Source organism: Scheffersomyces stipitis, chromosome 1 (assembly GCF_000209165.1).
Source record: "Scheffersomyces stipitis CBS 6054 chromosome 1, whole genome shotgun sequence".
Taxonomy (NCBI): Eukaryota; Fungi; Ascomycota; class Pichiomycetes; order Serinales; family Debaryomycetaceae; genus Scheffersomyces; species Scheffersomyces stipitis.
Genome location: NC_009068.1, coordinates 2254254 through 2273958, shown reverse-complemented (window position 1 = coordinate 2273958; position 19705 = coordinate 2254254). Strand labels below are relative to the sequence as shown.

The window sequence follows — 19705 nt, the reverse complement described above, 5'->3', positions numbered from 1 at the left end:
CTGGAGGGGAGCCTATTCAATAAATATGCGGCACATTTAACAGCGTAGGGCCAGAATGTTGAATATGCTGATATCAAACCTAAAAGCATATTCTATATTCTATTTTTAATCCAATGCGTAAACTTTATGAATGCAGGATTTGCAGCCATTCAGACATAATTGTGCACAGTAATGTGATAAGATTGTTGAATATGCTGATATCAAACCTAAAAGCATATTCTATATTCTATTTTTAATCCAATGCGTAAACTTTATGAATGCAGGATTTGCAGCCATTCAGACATAATTGTGCACAGTAATGTGATGAGATAACATCTACCAATGAGAATCAATTATGTCCGACTAACCTGAAATTCTGGTCATGTCGTTTCATTTCATCCTGATGAGGGGTCAGCCTGTGATTGTATTTGGCATCTATATAAGGGGGTCTTACTCCGCCTTCTCCTTTCTAACTTTCTATAACTTTTTCTTCTTCTATATGGAAATTATCTATCTTAAATAAGTTAATCAATATACTGTCCTACATTATGAACAATCCGATTCAATCTACTGAGCTTCCAAAGCAAACAGTTCAACAAAGATAACATCTACCAATGAGAATCAATTATGTCCGACTAACCTGAAATTCTGGTCATGTCGTTTCATTTCATCCTGATGAGGGGTCAGCCTGTGATTGTATTTGGCATCTATTTAAGGGGGTCTTACTCCCCCTTCTCCTTTCTAACTTTCTATAACTTTTCTTCTTCTATATGGAAATTATCTATCTTAAATAAGTTAATCAATATACTGTCCTACATTATGAATAATACGATTCAATCTACTGAGCTTCCAAAGCAAACAGTTCAACAAAGATAACATCTACCAATGAGAATCAATTATGTCCGACTAACCTGAAATTCTGGTCATGTCGTTTCATTTCATCCTGATGAGGGGTCAGCCTGTGATTGTATTTGGCATCTATTTAAGGGGGTCTTACTCCCCCTTCTCCTTTCTAACTTTCTATAACTTTTCTTCTTCTATATGGAAATTATCTATCTTAAATAAGTTAATCAATATACTGTCCTACATTATGAATAATACGATTCAATCTACTGAGCTTCCAAAGCAAACAGTTCAACAGCCAGTGACTGGCTCACGACTGAGAGTACTACGAACTTTCTCAGACAAGGTTTTGGAAAGAACAAAGTCAATATAGGAGTTGAATGCGGATCTGTCCTCAGAAGTGTATCCAGTGTCAACATTTGTCAGAGGCAAAAGATATGCCACAAATTCTTTTCCAATTGGTTCGAAAAGTTGATCCATTCTGGTTTTCCATAATGAAAAGTCGTTGATGGAAGTCAACATTTGTTCTGAAGGAAACGAGATTGAGTAGTTGAACTTCAGGTGACGGCTCATAACCTGTTGAAGTTCAGAAGCATTCATAGTGTCTTACGTGTAATAATTGTTAACAGTAAAGGTAGAACTTGTAAGTTGTTCTAGTTATCGTTATTAAAACATTAAGAAAGTCTATCTAACTCTGAGAGGATACCACCCTTATTTATGGTGTTGTCTCACATTCACATGCTCCACGGATTCTTGTTCTCATGTTTCACATTTGTTTCATAGCTGTGGTATTGAAACCTTTCTCCACATCTATTTCCGTATGTCCGTGTGGGGTTCTATTATCCTCTCTGTATACCTGCCATTGTGTTTTCTATTACCACCATATCCTTATTATGATATATGATTGGCTCTCACAAGAGTTGCAGCCAAATCTATTAGATTATCAATATCCGGTATCTACGATATTTTCTAGATCATGCATATTCATGCATTATCAAACTTTATCTAATACCGGATTTCAACAATATGGCCAAGAACTGCCCTGCTCCCTATCGTGAGGGTGAAGTTCCTCGTATGGCTTCTCGTTTCGGTCCTGGCGGTCCAGGGAAGCACCGCAGGAAGCACGGCTCTCGTCCAAAGCCTGCTGCTCATTATGCTCTCGCTGATGATGCTCTGACCTTTGGTTTTGACCAGCCCGGTGCTTACTATGCCCATCTCGCCCACTACACCCACTATGCTCTCTTGGCTTCTTCTTCCTCTGCCAGCTTTATTTTTGATTCAGGTGCTTCTACCCACATTTGTAACGACAGAAGTCTCTTCCATGACATCGTTCCTCACTCTGGTTCCGTCATGAACGCCGGTCACGAGCCTCTCTCGATTGCCGGTCGTGGTACTCTTGTGTTTGATCTCCATGGTCAGAAGATTCGTGTCTTTAACGTTCTTCACGTTCCTGACTGTACTCAGAATCTTCTTTCCATCCTGGCTGTTACTACTACGGGCGACAAGCTTGTTATCTCTCATGATGATATTGTTCACCCCAAGTATGGCCAACTTGCTACCAGAGACCTGAGAAATCTTTACTTGCTGTGTCTTGAAATTGTCCGCCCCTCGACTGTCTCGCGGGCTGACCACTCTGCCTACTCGGCCCCCGCTCCTGTTACGGTCGCTGCTCCTGCTGCGGACCCTGGTGTGGCACCTATTTCTGCCTCTGCTCTTGTCCATGCTCGCCTTGGCCACCCTTCTCCGACTGTCGTTCGTCTGGCCTTGAAATATCCGAACATGCCTCGAACGGCTGTTCACGACTCGATTTCATGTGAAGCATGTCTTCGCTCCAAGAGCACTCGGGTTATTCCCAAAACGACCACCGGTCCAGTCACATCTGCTCCCTTGCAACTTCTTCACTGTGATTTGTCCGGTCCTCATGCCGGTGGTCCCTCCTCGTTGTTTTATTTTTGTATTCTTCTTGACGACTTTACTCGCTTCAAGGCTGTTGGGCCTATTCTCAAGAAATCGGATGCTGCGGACTTCATTATCAAAGTTATTAAGGCATGGACAAACCACTTCTCCAGTCGTGGTGGCTACCGTGTCTGTAACTTTCGTTCTGACAATGGAGGTGAGTTTGTCAATCTGACGCTTACTTCTTTCTTTGCGGCAGAAGGTATCCAGACCCAGCTCACTGTGCCTGGTAACTCACACCAAAATGGACGTGCTGAAAGAGCCATTCGCTCCGTTCTTGACAAAACGCGTACCATGATCACTGCGTGTTCTCTTCCTTCACCGCTCTTCCCGCATGCACTCCAACATGCTGCATTTCTCCTAAACCGGCTACCAACACCTGTTCTCCAAAATCGCTCGCCATTTGAACTCTGGCATGGCGCGAGGCCTATCTTATCTCAACTTAAAGTGTTTGGGTGTGCTGCCTTTGTGAATGTTCCACCTAATCACCGTCAACTGAAGTTGGTCGCTCGTGCAATTAAGGGTGTTTATCTTGGATCTGATCCGTTTCGGAAAGCTCATCTTGTTTATGATCTCGCTACCAGACAAGTGATTACCTCTTCTCATGTTCGGTTCCAGGAAAATGTCTTTCCTTTTGCTAGACCTCTGACGTCTACTGTTGTATCGGCTACCTCCATTGGTGGTGGAGGTAGTGGTGGTGGCAGTTTTCCTTCTATTCTGGCACCTGCTCCTGGCCTCACTCAGGGTCCTCGTGTGTCTCTGGCCCCATCTCCCTCGCCTCCATCCACGCCATCTGGCAGTACTGTTGTTCAATCGCCAGGTTCATCTGCCGCTCTGTCGTCTGCTTCGGCACCGGTGTCTCCTGCTGCATCCACTACTCCTCTGTCGCAGCCTCCGTCGACTCCTACACCGGTGCCTTCTCCTATTCTGGTACCTTCTCCTATTCTGGTACCTTCTCCTATTCTGGTACCTTCTCCTATTCTGGTACCTTCTCCTACTCCGGCTCCTGCTTCTACTCCGGTACCTTCTTCTGCTCCGGTACCTTCTTCTGCTCCGGTACCTTCTTCTGCTCCGGTACCTTCTGATACTCTGGTACCTTCTACTTCTGCGGCCCTAACTGCACCATCCCGTGCCGTTGTTCTGGCTCAGAGGTCCGATCTGCCTCCCTCTGACTCCTACGAGCTGTCTGACGACTCCTATACAGCTCCTTCAACTCGTAAGGTGCCATCTCTTCCTTCTACTCGTACGGTACCTTCACTTCCAGCACCTCGTACAGTACCCTCCCTTCTTCCTGTTCCTCGCAATAGACCATCTGCTCCTACTGCTCCTCTCGGTCTTCCTCATCCTGTGGTTGAACCTGCACCCACTATCCCTGGATCCACATCGGCCATACCCATGGAAATAGTTTCTACGGATACTGAGCCTGAACCTATGTCTGAAGATGGCTATGACATGGAAGTGGTCTCTGATCAGGAATTCTTCGATGCTCCTGAGCAATACGGTACTCATCCACGTTCGTCACCTCTGATCTCCACACGCTCCTCTATGGATGTTCTGCTGGATCAGGAAGAATATCCAGATCCGTCAACCTATATGGACATCGTGGTGATGGATTCGGATGACCTTTCTTCTTATCACGACTCGGAAATGGAGGATGCCTCTGACATGGATCCCCTTCCGCTCATTCGTCCTACTTCTAATATGGAAATGGAGGACGCCTCCGCCACTTATTCTCTGCCGCTCACTCGTCATACCCCTACTACGCAGACTGTGGTGTCCTCTACACCTCCACCTCCTCCTCAACCACTGCCTCGGGTCGTTCAATCCGACTCTCCTCAATCATCTCCTATTATTGAGGTTCCTGATTCTCCCCCACTTCAATCTCGTCCTCAGCAATTCCTCCTCCCTCCGGGTCTTTCTCCTACTCGTCTCATTGAGTTGCCTGCTTCAGGGGGGATGGAACTCATCCTATCGCTGTCTGACCGTGCCTTGGTCCCTCTGAATTCTGAGACCAACAACGAACTAACTCATCTTGTTGTATCGCGTCCTCCTCCGGTGAATGGGGTTAAGCATAAACTCACCCCGGTTCCGTCGCGTGATGGAACACATCCACAAACACTCAAGCGGGCACACAGACCAATACTTGTTCCAACACGGTCACAGAGACAACAGGACAATCAAAATTTGATCAACTATCCACAGAGACAACAAATTGAGTACATCACCACCGATAGTGAATCGTTTTCAGAAGCAGACAATCCCAACGATCTCGACTATACTGAAACACATGGCCAACCTCTCATTATGGGTAGCAGTGCATTTATGGTCACCATAATGACTCCACAAGTGCCACGCACCTATGAGGAAGCCACTAACAGTCCTCAACGAGAACGATGGATTGAAGCTATGAACAAGGAATTTGGTGCTCAAATGGAAAACTCTACGTGGACTCTTGCTGAGCTTCCTAAGGGGAAACGAGCCCTAGGAATGAAGTGGGTATATACCATCAAAGATGATGGAACTTACAAAGCCAGACTAGTTGCTCTAGGTTTTAGACAAAAACATGGAATTGACTATGAAGAAACCTTTGCGCCTGTGATCAGGAGTGAAAGTATCAAACTTCTACTAGCCATTGCGGCTGTACATAAGATGAAGATTCATCAGATGGACGTCTCGACGGCCTTCCTAAATGGGAAGATTGACACAGAACTCTACATTAAGCAGCCTAAAGGTTTCATAGATGAGCAATTCCCACATATGGTTTGTAAGTTGAACAAATCACTATATGGTCTAAAACAAGCTCCATTGATCTGGAACTCTACTATCAATAAATTCTTGGAGAATAACGGCTTTATTCGATCAAAATCCGAGTTCGGGATCTACAGAAGAAATAATGTGATTCTTGGCCTTTACGTCGATGACCTACTTATTGCGAGTCCTCGAGAAAATGAAATCTACGAAGCCAAGAAACTTCTCCTGAACAAGTTCAAGATGAAGGATCTTGGATTGGCACGCAAATTCCTAGGAATCAACATAGAACAAGGCCCAGATGGGATCACAGCAAATCTTTCTGACTACATCAAGAAAACGTTGGAGGAACTAAATCTTGAAGAGCTCAACAGCGTGAAAAGTCCTATTATTCAGGGACAGCATCTAAACCTGAAATCAAAACCCTGCGATGCAACAATTTACAGAAGCATAGTAGGAAAGCTTCTTTACGCTAGCAATACATACGAGGTGATATTGCGTATATTGTTGGAATGTTAAGTCGGTACTTCAACGAACCAACAGAGGTAACTTTAACTGCCGCCAAACATGTTCTCCGCTATCTAAAGGGAACACAGAAACTTGGTCAGCACTACACAAACATAAACGATCTACAAGTGTTTGTTGACTCAGACTGGGGAAGTGATAGCAGTGACAGGAAATCAATCAGTGGGTATGCCATCAAGTATGGGGGAAGCCTAATCTCTTGGAAATCCAAGAAACAAACCACCACAGCGTTGTCAACCACTGAAGCTGAGTACATGGCTCTTGCAACCGTTATAAAAGAAGTTATCTGGCTAATAACATTCTTCAGAGAACTTCGAATCCCAATATCACTACCAATAATGATTTGGGAAGATAACACCTCGTGTGTCAAATTCAGCGAACATCCTGTACACCACGAACGTACGAAACACATAGATATTCGCTATCACTTTATCCGGGACAAAATCATAGACAATATTGTCAAACTTCGCCAAATCAAATCTGCCGACAACGTTGCAGATATGTTTACAAAAGGACTAACTCCAGGAACCTTCCAACACTTAATCCAACTATCAGGAATGCAACCAACCCAATAAAATGACCATTGGATTAAGGGGGGATGTTGAATATGCTAATATTGAACCTAACGGCATATTCCATATTCTATTTTAATCCAATGCGTAGATCTTATGAATGCAGGATTTGCAGCCATTTAGAAATGAATGTGCCACATTTTAACATCTTCCAATGAAAAACGAATATGATCAAATAATTTGAAATTGCTCATCTAGCCTCATTAGTCAGCCTGTGATTGTATTTGGAATATATTTAAGGAGGTCTTACTCCCCCTTCTCTTTCCTAATTTTCTGTAACTATTCTTCTTATATATATAAAATAACTTTCCAAAATTGGTTACTCAACACATTATCTTCGTCATGTGTTTAGACGATCTGATTCAGTCTACGGAGCCTCTGAAGTAAACAGTTCAACAAATTAAATATGATTTTGACATACATTGAGAAATGGAATGCACTCTCCAATTGGAAGCACTCATTATTTCTAGTCATATTTGTACTCATTAGCGTGTTATTTAGATTTGCGATCTATATCTGGGATTGAAATAGATTGAATAATACACACTATGTTAACCATGAACTTAGACAACTTGAACCTAGTGAATGAGCTTACAATGGAAACGATGAGATGCTACATTATTCAATTTGTAGTATTAATGTGCGACCAGTTTACAACAATTTTGTCGTCTGTTCATGCCAAAATTTTATTATCCAGCGTCATTCTCTTGAATAGCAGTTATTAGAAGTTAGAAGTCGTAAAGTCTAAGAGTTCTATGTGACATAATGTATGAATTTTGCGCCAACATCCCCTTGCGAACTTTCTAAGATGTCTAATTTCCAATACTTTTGAAGATGGATAAGTCAAGTAATATTAGCTATGTCAAATAATTCATAGAATAGATTATCGCTGGATATTTCATAATTAGTGCTGTCAATTAAATTTCCATCGTTTGCATCAGGCCCAAGCTTTGGAATCTCGATAGAACCATCAACATTATTCTGTTCACTTTTGCAAGACTCATCATTATCCGAGTGGACCTTAATTAACTGTACCCAGAAATTATCCATTTGAAGGTCATCTAAGACTGTATCTTCGTCTTTCACTCTTGGATCCAAGCTATCAATGCTATCAGGACTCAATATGTGATAAGAATCAAGTACATCCAGGTCAGCTGACATGACTTCATGGGATACACCGCAATTTGGTTCATTTTGTGAGTCTAGGTTAGCCGATACTTTATTGGATACGCAATATATCAGAGTATATCTTCTGAGCAACTTCTCAATTTCTCGCAATTGCTGATTAGTGTAATTGAACTTGGCACATTTTGTAACGGAACTATTGCTACACTCATACATCAGTGTTTCCCTTACTAGATTAATTCCAAAAAGATGTACTTTGTTGATTTTCCAAGAATGGAAGTACCGAATACTAGTGGTCGAGAGCCTTGCAAGCGAATTTCTTGCGCTAATTAATGACATCTGAAGCAAATCTTGTGCCAATTCTTTTGAGGTAAACTGAGCATTCTGTGAGTCTATTGTTTCCATTCTTTGCCTTAGAGTGGCTGTTAAGCGAACGCAGAATGAAGATGCAACCATGCAAGATATGTGATCTATCCTACTAATGACAGGTGATAAGATTAGCGTCACAGCCCTTCCAAAAGTCCTATTATTAACAGATGTTTGCAAATTGGATAATTCTGCTAATTCATAGAATAGTGTAGTAAATACCTTCTTATGGTAGAAGAATTCGAGGTCAGGATTACCCTTCTCGTGAAAATGAATATGAAAATAGAAATAAATGGTTACTAGAAATGCCTTTATGTTCAAATAGTAATACATTTCTTGTATCACAAATGAATCAGAATTGGAAAAGTCCGGTTTCAAGAAACATTTGAATCTTCCGAATATTCTCACTGTAAGCATTTCCAAATCTCTTATTTCATCCAAAATTATTGAAATTTTCACTCTCTGTTTAACATCGAATAATCTTTTAGCGATTCTGTCCATACTGAGTATTAAAGGTCTAAAGCATGCAATCGATTTAATCACATCCTTTTCAAGTTGAACGTCAACAATATTTTCATTCCCTTCTTTGTAGTATGGAATCTTCATATCGTAATTGTGATCTCGGTCAGCAGATAAAGTTGTCCCATATATCATCGTGTCAATGAGATCAATAAAAAGAATGGTGTGCCATATTTTCCTTTTCAAATTTTTCATATTGTCTTCCTGTTTTTCTAGAGCATAGTCTGGATCTCTATTAAGGTTTAGTGCAATAGCCAAATTCATTATTATCCCATCCAATAGTTGCGTCTCTTGTCCTTTGAATTTTTCTCCTATTTCAGGAGCGAATTTATCATATACCCTAGAAAAAATTAATGCTTGTAACACGGCAAGTTGAGGTTTTCTTGTTAAATTGCATTGGTCAATACACTCTTGAGCTAGTGTTGCTGCTTCCAACGGAACCGGATTATCCATTGCAACTTGTCTTTCTCTTGAATAGGACAGAGAAACATCACCCGGTAGGCCATATTTGTATTTTTTGTCGTTTGTAAACCATAACAAATAAGTCAAACGGATGATATACAAATATGATGAGAGAACTGCATGATCAGTTCTTTTCTCTATATGTATCAATGTTTTGTTCACTGAGCCATCAGCCAGATCACCAAGTATTCGAGTCAAATCCGAGCGGAAACTCATTTCATCAACAATGGGAAAGAACGGATACAAATATTCAAAAAATGAAGTGAGGTATTTGCATGAAGCCACCAGGTCGGGAATGATGGCGGCTATCTTTTGTTCCAAACTCAATTCACTGATGTCAGCAGTATGAAAGCTTAATCCTAGTTCTTTTCCATAAATTGACAATGATTCTTTTACGTCTTGAATTGAGTAACCGTCTTCTAGCGCTTTGATGTATCGACCTCCAAATTTCACTTTAGCCATTTGTTTCATTTCTTCAAGCTCCCCAGTCCTATTCATAAACTGGTAAATCTCCTTTATGTTTGTCTTGGTTTTCCTTTCTTTCTTAATGAGCCAAAAGAACTTAGCTCCGGGATCTCTCTTCAGTAAGAAAATGAAGGGCAAGGGTTGTCTTGAAACTCGCGAGCCATCTTCCTCGCTGAAGTAAAAGTTAATTGTCTCATCTTCTGAATCATAAGGTAAGATATTTACGAGCAAGTCCTTATTGGACTTAGCAAGGCCATTATCTGATTCAATAAATATGTCGGCTTGACTAAGTCCATCAGAAGAGTATAACAATCTTGGCTGCACAGGTGTATTTGTAATTGAAGTCTCAAGATCATTTAGTCTTGATTTCAATAAATACAATTCACTGTGAACGGAAGAGCTAGTTTTGTGAACAGGTAAGCTCTCGTTATTAAACACCGAAGTGACAGATTTTGTATGATTGATGTGATCTGGAGAGCTGTAAATGCAAGTATGAGATATGCTTAACTTGATACAGTTTGAACAAGGAAAATTCCTATCACATTTCGCTTTCTTCTTTCGACAATTATCGCAGCTCAAAGGTAGTCTCTTTCTTTTCTTCGGCTGTGCGGGCATTGCGCTAGTAAAGTTTAATGTATCAGTAATCAAGAATTTCGATCATCTGGTTGTTTCATTCCTTTAAATGGGACGGACTTTAATGGATTTAATAGGCGATAGCTCTATATACAAAATTTGGTCTCACAAAATACTGCACGTGGAAATCGAAGCCTATCTATGTACTAATATGTAGGAACAGACAGTATCCAATTTCCGATGACAAAAGGATGCACTTACAGAACATTTTTAAGGCACTTGAAGGTGAATGTTCACTTCAATGGAGGTTTAATGTATTTTAACTACGTATAAATTCAACGGAAGAATTTTCCATCAGAATCACCTTGTCTTCTCCACTGAGAATTAGGAATACTGCTGTTTTCCAACTTATAAAGTCTCCAGGCTTCTCGTATATAGTTTGGTTGAAGAGGCTTTATTTTGTCACCCTCAAATTGCAATCTTCTATCATCAACTTCTATTTCTTGGCCTCTTTCCAAGCTTGCTAGAATTTCCCTTTTAAGTCTCTTTTTTGCATCTATATCTAGTATTAATTTCGATTTGTAATCCCTGTCTTGCATTTCAAACGCTTTGCTTATTATCTCGCCCAAGAACAGTTTAGATATACCAGCCAATACCACCGCAATGTTCTGTGGTATTGAATGCCCAAGAACTCCATTACATATCTTTTTTATGCCAGGTTTATTTACTGTCATTCTTCTGTACGCTTCAAATCTCTCCATTTGTTCATCTGTAAAGTTCGCAATAAGTAGTCTCTTTCTGTCTTCGTCACTCATATCTTTGTCTATCTTATTCTGCTTCAAGTCTTTGAATCTAGCAATTAGATTGGGGTCATCTATATCCGATAGATCGCTGATATCGTCTTCATCTTCATCGTAGTCCTCGCCACTGGTAGCTTCGTTATCATCATAAAGATCCGTGGGGCTGTCTACATGTGAGTGATTGTTTTTTTCGAAAGTGTTATAGAACACTCTCCAAATCAACTCTTCATCTTCCTCGTCTAAGCTAACATCACTATTGTACTCTTCATCGTTTGAAATTTGCTTCTCTGGCAGTTCGACATATCGCATTATGAAATATTCTTTATATTATAAAGGTATTGGATTATAACAGGCTAATTTCTGATTTTATGCTAGGTATGTGCTTGCAAATAAACATGGATAATATACAGGATCAAGTGTAAAATGCTTGCTTCAAGTTGGCCAGACCGGACATATTAACAATTTGTTGACGACTATATATTAAAAAGATCCAATTAAAGTAGGTACATGAAAGATACATGCTTTTGAAGTAAATTTTATTTACTTCCTTAGCGGCCTGATATAGGGTCCAACCCTATATAATTCCTCAGGAAATCCAGTAGTACTCACATGGTCAAATGAAGTCGTGCGGGTTACTATTCAATCTCTATCTGGTAAATGTACCCGACTACTGAACATTTCCCGAAGCATGACTTCCACTTTGCTGAATGGCATGTTCGAAGGGCCACCACAAACATGAGTAATTCAAAATCCTTTAAGCTTTCTGAAAGAAATGCAAGTATAGCCACAAAAGGATATTGCAAGATTGCATTTGCAATTTAATTCATGATTGTTCAAAGATCTTCAATTTTATACCTAACAAGTTGTACTACCGATCTCACTAATTTGTAATTTTGCAATCATTTCAACACTTATCTCCTTAGTTGTACAATTCAAAAGTCTCCAAATGTTATTTCATGGGTCTAAAGCTAATCTAAATAAAAATAGATTTTGCAGCCATGTATAGCTTCCTGATCTCATTATATAGATAGTAACGTATGCATTAGTTGTTTCCCTGGTTGAATGAGGGCACAAGCACAATGCTTGATGAATTTCCACCTTGCAGAACGCCAGATGGCATTGGGGTATGTCTATGTACTTGGCATCATCAGTCGCAATTTGTTTAAGTAGTTCATCCAATCTATAACTTTAATTTTCAGGAGATCTTCAATTGTTCTTGATATTTCACAAATTTCCCCTTTCAAATTGTTTTGATTGTTATATAATCCAGTAGATCCAATATTTCGTACCAAATATTCCAAAGTCTTGAAGCGTGTTAATGCTACTATCCTTAGGTGTATATTGCAGCTTGGATTCCCTGGAATTTCTAATGCTTCCCATAAATCGCGAGAGATTGCTAGTTCGATATTTGAAAAGTTCGACGATTCGATCATGATGATTTCAGAATTCGGAATATCCAATTCATTGGAGTCATGGAGAAAATATGTCAATTCGTTACATTTTTTCTTATATTTATGAAGGTCTCTAAAGTCAAGAATAGTCGGCACAATGGAAATATTCAATATTGGATTGTATTGCTGAACATGTTCTGTCAATCCATTTATTGTTCTTTGTGAATTCTTATAACTTGAAGAATCATTAAATAAAAGATTTATGATCATCTGATCCATCGTATCTTTTCCCGAAAATCTAGAATATAATGTCAATTCCGGCTGCAATAAATGGAAAAGTATTACTTGTGTAATATAGTAGGGCAAGTCGTTCGAATGAATAGACTTCAATGTGTAGTATACGTATGCTTTAAGTTCAATTGAGTCTAATGCAGCACTATTATCAGTTGAGTGGAGCAATTCAACTGTGAAGACATCTTTCTTGTTGAGGGTAGTGCCATTTTGTAAATTATCTATCAATCGAACTTGTACATTCTTCGAGGTCAACTCATTTAGTTCGCTATTTACCTGTTTTTGTACTGAAGGTACCAAATCAGGGAAGTTGAAACCCTCGTCTCCAAATTGTAGTAGAACTGGAAATGTTATGGGGAACTCTTCTTTAATAAATCTTTCTAGTTCGTGGAGCTTTGCAGGTGTTCGTTCCAAAGATATAAAGAACGGAAATATCAAGAGTACCAGAAACACCACCAGATAAAAAAACCAGGAGGAATTGCAGTTGACCATTACAGGAATAATATTGAATGTCATTAGGTATTGCAATACTGCGTTCGCAAAACAGCGATTTATAGATTTAGGTGTGCAGGATGCATCCCATCTAATCTTTGAAAAATTGAAGTAGTTTTGGAACTAGACCACATCTTAACAAGATAGTGAGCCATGTCTGTACCCTCTGTACCTATACCAAAGAATCTAGATCCCGAAAGTCAAGAGGAAGACTATGTACATAACGTGTACAACGAAATAGCCTCTCATTTTTCACAAACTCGCTACAAGCCGTGGCCAATAGTAGAGAAATTCCTAAATGATAGAGAGGATTACTCTATTGGATTGGATGTGGGATGTGGAAATGGAAAATATCTCGGTGTCAACAAGAAGTTGTTCATAGTTGGTACTGATAGGTCTTCTGGTTTAATCGAATGTGCAAATGAAATTTCTGGAGGATGCTATAACCTAGGAGTTGCAGATGGGTTGAGTCTTCCTCACCAGGAAGGAAGATTTGATTTTGCAATTTCTATTGCAGTTGTTCATCATTTTGCAACTGCTGAAAGAAGAGTTCAGGCAATTTCTCATATACTTTCAAAGATTAGATCAGGTGGGGAAGTGCTCATTTACTGTTGGGCACTTGAACAAGAAAAGTCTAGAAGAGGTTACAAGGAAGGAGACGAACAAGACATTTTGATACCGTGGGTGCTTGCAAAGAAACTGCCAAAGAAAATCAAAGAACGGAAAGGAAAGAATGATGTAGCCGATCCTGAAGTGAAAGCAAAACAAGAGGAATCCCATTCAGATACCGAGAAGGATGAAACAATATTCAGATTTTATCATTTGTACAAAAAGGGTGAGTTATCGGAGGATGCTGTTCGGACTGGAGTCTGTACGATTGTAAAAGAAGGCTACGAGAAAGATAATTGGTGGGTAATTGTACAAAAGAATTAGAGACAGAAACTGAACATGCATTTTCTTGGTCCCATAATAAAGGTGTTCGGGCAGATTCGACATATTCAGATAATAATCAAGCAACTCATACAAATCAATTATCAAAAAAACTAGCAGGTTGCTAGCAGGCAACTAGCAAGCTCTACTGCGGAGTATTTGCAAAAAATGAGATTGTAGTGTTCAAATGGACGGCAGGTGAGACAATTACTATCAGTAATTATCAAACTACCAGTCAACGTATATATCGCAGTTCTATCTCTTAGTAAAACTCAATTGGAGAATATTTAGCAGGTCTTGTATATTGGACTTGATTCAAGCAGCTAGTTGTGTTAGACAATTCTAGTTTCAATGTCGAGGTTGTCTTGCCTGTAGAAAAAACCGCGACTTACGGAGTCCACGAAGTATTTCTCAATGAAACTCAGAACGAATACGCTTTATTTTAATAGTAAGCAATGCTTTCTGGAAAAGAAAAGCAGGATAAATTGATCCGAGCTACCGATCTAGATGCGTTGAGTTGTCGACTCAGTACCAATGCAAGCTCATATTTCTCTCCACCAGACGTTTACATCCCTAATTTAGTGGAATCTTACCAATCTTATTTACAGTATTGCGTTGGGTATTCATCTATATCCGCCGGAAGAGTTCTTAGATCCCTGTTTAGTAGGAAGTTACCGCTCATAAATAAGGGTACTTACCTTCGAACGAAACTGATTGACTTGATTGTGGAGAAATTTGTTGAAGAATTCAAAACTTGCCAAATTATTTCTCTTGGAGGTGGATCTGATACAAGATGCTTTAGAATTTTGGACAAATATAGAGACGGCGTAACCTATCACGAGATAGACTTTCCCGAATCTGTTAAGGTTAAGAAATTAGCAATCGTGAATTCTGATGTGTTGAGTAATATTGTTAATTTCAAGGCAGAGAGAGTTAATGTCTCATCAAGAGAAGAATTTCAGGAACTAACTCCAAGTTTACATACGGATAAATATCACTTAAGTTGCCTAGATTTGAGACATATTTCAATTGACTCGAATGAACGTGAGCAAGTACTCGAAGGGATAGACTCCAAAATACCCACTTTGGTGCTTAGTGAATGCGTTCTTTGTTACATGGCTCCTAAAGAAAATGAGCAGGTTTTGAAATTTTGGAAGAACTTTTGCAAACATTTTATTGCATTTGTAATTTACGAGCCGATGTCATTGAATGATCTGTTCGGAAATACAATGACTAAGAATTTGTTGGAGCGAGGTTTGAATTTATTGACTTTCAATCACTTCCCCAATCTATTGGCAAGAAAGGAATTCCTTGCAGATGAGTGCAGCTTCTCAAGAATCAGACTAACCGACATGAGTAATATTGCTGGGTATGGTACACTGAACTTGTTTAATCCATGGATAGAGCCTGAAGAGCTTCGGAGAGTGAGCCAACTAGAAATAATGGACGAAATAGAAGAGATAAAACTTCTCCTTGAACATTATTGTATTTGCTATTCAGAGTTTTCAGAAAATAATGCAAAAACATTCAATGGGATTGATAATTGGCTGTGGATAATGGCTGTGGACAAATAATCAATAACATATTGAGACCATAGAATGCATTCTGCTTTCTATAGGAGTCGGAGTAACTCCGTTAGAATCTTTGAAATTTGATACATTCTGTTTAATGGGAAGATTTGATCGAGTGAGATCCCATATTTTTGAATTCATATTTATTGTGTTCAGAAAACCTGCAGTTCATAGCAATAGCTGTTGTCATTCCTAGAAAAATTTCAGATGAGAACACACACATAGTAGGTAATAGACCTGAGATCAAGTACAAATAAGCACAGTTATACTCTCTCCACTTCCAAGAAGAGAATCCTAAAGACAACTATAGAAGTTAAGCAGTTGACCTCTCTACGGAAAAGTACATAGAACTCAAGTATTGGTTGATGGAGAATTTTGCAGCCAATTTGAGGAGACTCAAAATTAAGGTCTTTCGAGCAATGTCTGGGAGAGTTGAGAACATTTGTATTTAAACTATTTGATTTCTTTAGAAAAGAAAATGACTCAGGACGGAATTGAAGAAAAGCACTTATACATCCACCTCAGCGAAATCTTTGCCCATATAACTACTGACAAATCACAATGTTTCAGCAAGGGCCAAATTAAGTTACGAGATTTCAAAAAGTTGATGTAATGGATTATTTGTTCGCACGAAATGGCATTGTAATTAGTTAACATATAGGGTACAAACTACGAAATGTATTTCAAAATGGGAAATCCATTTAAGCACATTAGGTGGAGCATTTCTAATAGATGTCTATTATGTAGAACACTCGCTATCTCGGAAAGTTGTATTACGATAGTGTTTTTTGCGAATTGGCATGTATTAAAGTCCAACCTATTTGGTACGAAGTATATAAATCTTCCTCTAATACATACCGAAGGGTGGAGGAAATCCTAGGATAAAAATCTCCTTTTTTTAACGAAGTGGTATACATTGAACATATTAACCCATATAAACAGCTATAAACTAGAGATATGGGCCATTATCACCTAATATAGCATGGGCCAACCAAGAGGAAACCCAAAGGATGAAAACCTCTGAAGAAGGCGCATAAAAACCGAAACCTAATTAAAGGTATAAGAGCCTAAGAATAGGCGATGTAGAAATTAGAAGTCTAGAAATTGAAAAGTCTAGAAATTGAACAGTAATCAAATTGAAAAGTAATGAAATTTAAAATGCTTTAATAATGTCTAGCCAGAAAAACCGATACCCATGAACTGAGAAAGGACAGAGAATAACATACTCTGCCTTCGACGCAAGGAATGCACCGCATGGAGGTATTGGTTAAAAGATAAATAGGCTGACTCTGGATGTTGGGAATTTCCCATGTAATTTTGGAGAAGAAAATCTTCGTCCTGGGGTCCAAGCAAGGCCCTAATGATACGACTCACTTGACAATTTTGATAAGTATGGTGAAAGAATTCTGGGTTTGTAATTTGTTGTAGGCAAAGTTTGCATTCGACTTGTACTTCAGGAGTGACATGTCGGCCCCTATGGCCCAGATGAACTCGCCTAATCTCCTCGACGCCCTTGGGATGTTGTAATTGAATCTTGTAAATTACCTCCCAAAACTGTTGGTAGTCCGCTGTAGACAAGTTGAATTTCCTGAAAATACTGTCGGATGTGCAAATTTCAAGCTTCTGTTGGTGTTTCCGGGAACATTGTTGATAGGTTGTCGAATCGACGTCATCCATCCGCTTTTCCCACAATTTAAAGTCCGGAGGATTTCGCAACATAAATTCAAGGGCAGCTTGATCAAAGCTAATTCTAAACTCAGACGTATAGTAACGCCGCCGACCATGCCCAATGGCTTGTTGGCTGACGCGAAAAGGCCGTGGTGCTGGTCGGGTCCGTGGTTGAGCTGGGCGGTTCTTCCATAGGCAAGTTCATGAATGAATTTGATCCATTGTTTACTATTGTTTGTTGGATTTTCTGGGGTTTTACGCCCTTGGTGACTTCGGTGAAGGCCCCTGTCCGTACTTTACGAAATTTACTGCCATTGTCTGTAGTACTTTCTCTGTTCAGAGTGTAAGTAGCTACCATTGGTGTACTAGGTGGATAGTACGTCGTGCGGTTTTTGTTCGTTTTGGTGCATTTAAAGGTTGGGTGATCACTTTCGTGACAGTAACTGCAGAATTTAAAAGTCGAAATGATCTCGAGACTATAGTTCGGAAGATTTGCATTCTTTCGAGTAGGGACTTTGCCAGAGTCCGTTGCAATGAGGTAGAACAGTTTACTCTTTTCTTTGTCTTTGTCTAAATAGTATGTATTGCGAATGCGCTCTGAATGGGCAACGAGAATCTCATACTTGACTTTTTCTTCCACTGAGTAGACGTCTGATGGGAATTTTGAAAAATTGAGGTTATGGGACGATGTAATTTGCATGGAACCTCTATTGAATAATTCACTGATCGCCATCTCTGGGTTTTTGTGATCTGATGGGTGTTCAAGTCCGACAAGAAACATGTTTGCGAGAGGTTTAGAGGGAATCATGCTCAATTTGAAATAGTAATCGGAAGTTGATCCTTCATAACCTTGTCTTAACAATTTTTTAAGAGACATAAGAAGGCTGGGTCCCTGGGTTGAGGTTTTAGGTCCCTCAATGGGACTGAGGGACATATAGGCAGTAGAGTTGCTGAGTGGTCTGATCATCATCAAGGGAACAATAGCACGAAGGGTGTTTTCCTTTGTCAATTGGACCATGAGATCTCTTTCTTGTATCTCGTTTTCATGTATGGCTCTGAGGTACAGTGGTCTCGCATCCTTATCCTCACCTGTCGCCTTGGCGAGTAAGTCTAGGAAATTTGTTTTAGCTGCTCTTACCTGTTTCAATTTGGTTTCGAGCTGAAGAGCTGTTTCAGAGAATTTCTCGGGGAGATGGGAAAAGTGGTCTTCAATAACCGCTAGCTTTTCTTTTAAAGACAACTCTTTGGACGGGTCTAATTGGGTATCCTTGTACTCAAACCGATCAATCCTCAATTCGATTGCCCGTTTTTGATATTCGTGTTCTCCAAGGAATGACAATGAATCAATGAGAAATTCTTGCGGGATGTTCCATCTGTCAATTCTGCCCTGTTCGCCTGCTCATTCTTGTTGTGAGTGGGAAGTGACATAGTTTTTGGCAAATCCTAACCTCCTGATCTTCTTAAAGGTCAAATCGTCTGTGAATTTATCTTCTTCCCAATTCTTGTTTAAGCCAGATCCGAGTTTTTCAAGATCCTTGATTAACCTGTCTTTGGAGAGAAGTTTAATTGATGAATTGTTTTTGTGATGTTGGAGCGAGGCGTTCTGACCGTTCCAGATCAGATCAGTAAGAGGAGCTCCTGAGGTTTGTTTGATTTTCTGTTTTCCTGATTTTTTTTGATTTCTTCATTTTCTGAAAGGTTATTTTTTTGGGATTTTGGGTTTTTTTCTTTAATATAAACATTTTTAATTTCAACTGAGTCACTGGTGGATGTAGGCTTTGACCAATCGCTACTGGAAGTAGGATTTGGAGATATCATAACAGTATCTCCTTTTGCAGCCAAAACTGTGTCGTGTTCTTCCTCGATCACGTGATGTGAAGAATTTTTCGAAACTGAGGTTTCAAAGCTGTCCATAGTCGACATTTCTGGCGCTTCGTTCAAGGTGTTCAAGGCATTTGAGGCTTCTTGGGTATCTTCAAAAGAGTCATCAGCAATAACTGATCCTGCTGTCACGAAAGATGGCTCCAATTCGTCGTTTTCTACGGCATCTGAGGACTCGCCATCAAGGTCCATCAGATCATCGGGTGCGACGTCGGTTTTTCGTTTTCGGCCAATATCTGGCGGTTTCGGTTCTTTTAAAGCACTATTTGAAGCGTAGAAGTGGGAAGAGTCTCCAGGAGGTCCTTCCAGTTGATTGATGGCGTCTATATCAATAAAACACTGGTTTTTATTAAACTGGTTCACGTGGACGATCACGTGATATTTGCAATTTAAATTTATATTTGCTAGTTTCGCCTTTGAAAAATGGAGGGTTGGCCGAGTGGTCTAAGGCGGCAGACTTAAGATCTGCTGGACGATGTCCGCGCGAGTTCGAACCTCGCATCCTTCATTATCTTCTTCAATTTTTACTTTTTGCTTATTCTTTATGA

General features: G+C 39.7%; 6 protein-coding genes across 6 annotated transcripts; 2 read left to right on the top strand and 4 right to left on the bottom strand. All coding sequences in view use genetic code 12, as the record gives it.

Annotated features, from left to right (window-relative positions):
* Positions 1–7901: 7901 nt before the first annotated feature.
* HAP1.3 (CYP1/HAP1-like protein) lies at positions 7902–10175 on the bottom strand (the record flags this gene model as incomplete). The annotated part of the gene is made up of 1 exon (XM_001386747.1): positions 7902–10175. A coding segment is annotated over one exon (2274 nt), but the record flags the coding sequence as incomplete, so codon positions are not given.
* A 293-nt stretch (positions 10176–10468) lies between these two features.
* Positions 10469–11242, bottom strand: TAF11 (Transcription initiation factor TFIID subunit 11 (TBP-associated factor 11) (TBP-associated factor 40 kDa) (P40) (TAFII-40) (TAFII40); the record flags this gene model as incomplete). Its single annotated transcript, XM_001386746.1, has 1 exon — positions 10469–11242. One exon carries the CDS (start codon positions 11240–11242, stop codon positions 10469–10471), a length of 774 nt encoding a protein of 257 aa, XP_001386783.2.
* A 1388-nt stretch (positions 11243–12630) lies between these two features.
* On the bottom strand, positions 12631–12966 carry PICST_53762 (predicted protein; the record flags this gene model as incomplete). The annotated part of the gene is made up of 1 exon (XM_001386745.1): positions 12631–12966. A coding segment is annotated over one exon (336 nt), but the record flags the coding sequence as incomplete, so codon positions are not given.
* A 294-nt stretch (positions 12967–13260) lies between these two features.
* On the top strand, positions 13261–14040 carry TRM9 (tRNA methyltransferase, has a role in tRNA modification; the record flags this gene model as incomplete). Its single annotated transcript, XM_001386976.1, has 1 exon — positions 13261–14040. One exon carries the CDS (start codon positions 13261–13263, stop codon positions 14038–14040), a length of 780 nt encoding a protein of 259 aa, XP_001387013.2.
* Positions 14041–14492: 452 nt separating this feature from the next.
* Positions 14493–15611, top strand: PPM1 (carboxy methyl transferase for protein phosphatase 2A; the record flags this gene model as incomplete). The annotated part of the gene is made up of 1 exon (XM_001386975.1): positions 14493–15611. The coding sequence occupies one exon, from the start codon at positions 14493–14495 to the stop codon at positions 15609–15611; it is 1119 nt and encodes a 372-aa protein (XP_001387012.2).
* Positions 15612–17364: 1753 nt separating this feature from the next.
* On the bottom strand, positions 17365–19659 carry PICST_28851 (repeat protein 2; the record flags this gene model as incomplete). Its single annotated transcript, XM_001386744.1, has 3 exons — positions 17365–18599; positions 19040–19480; positions 19521–19659. The coding sequence occupies 3 exons, from the start codon at positions 19657–19659 to the stop codon at positions 17365–17367; spliced, it is 1815 nt and encodes a 604-aa protein (XP_001386781.2).
* Between the last annotated feature and the right edge of the window lie 46 nt (positions 19660–19705).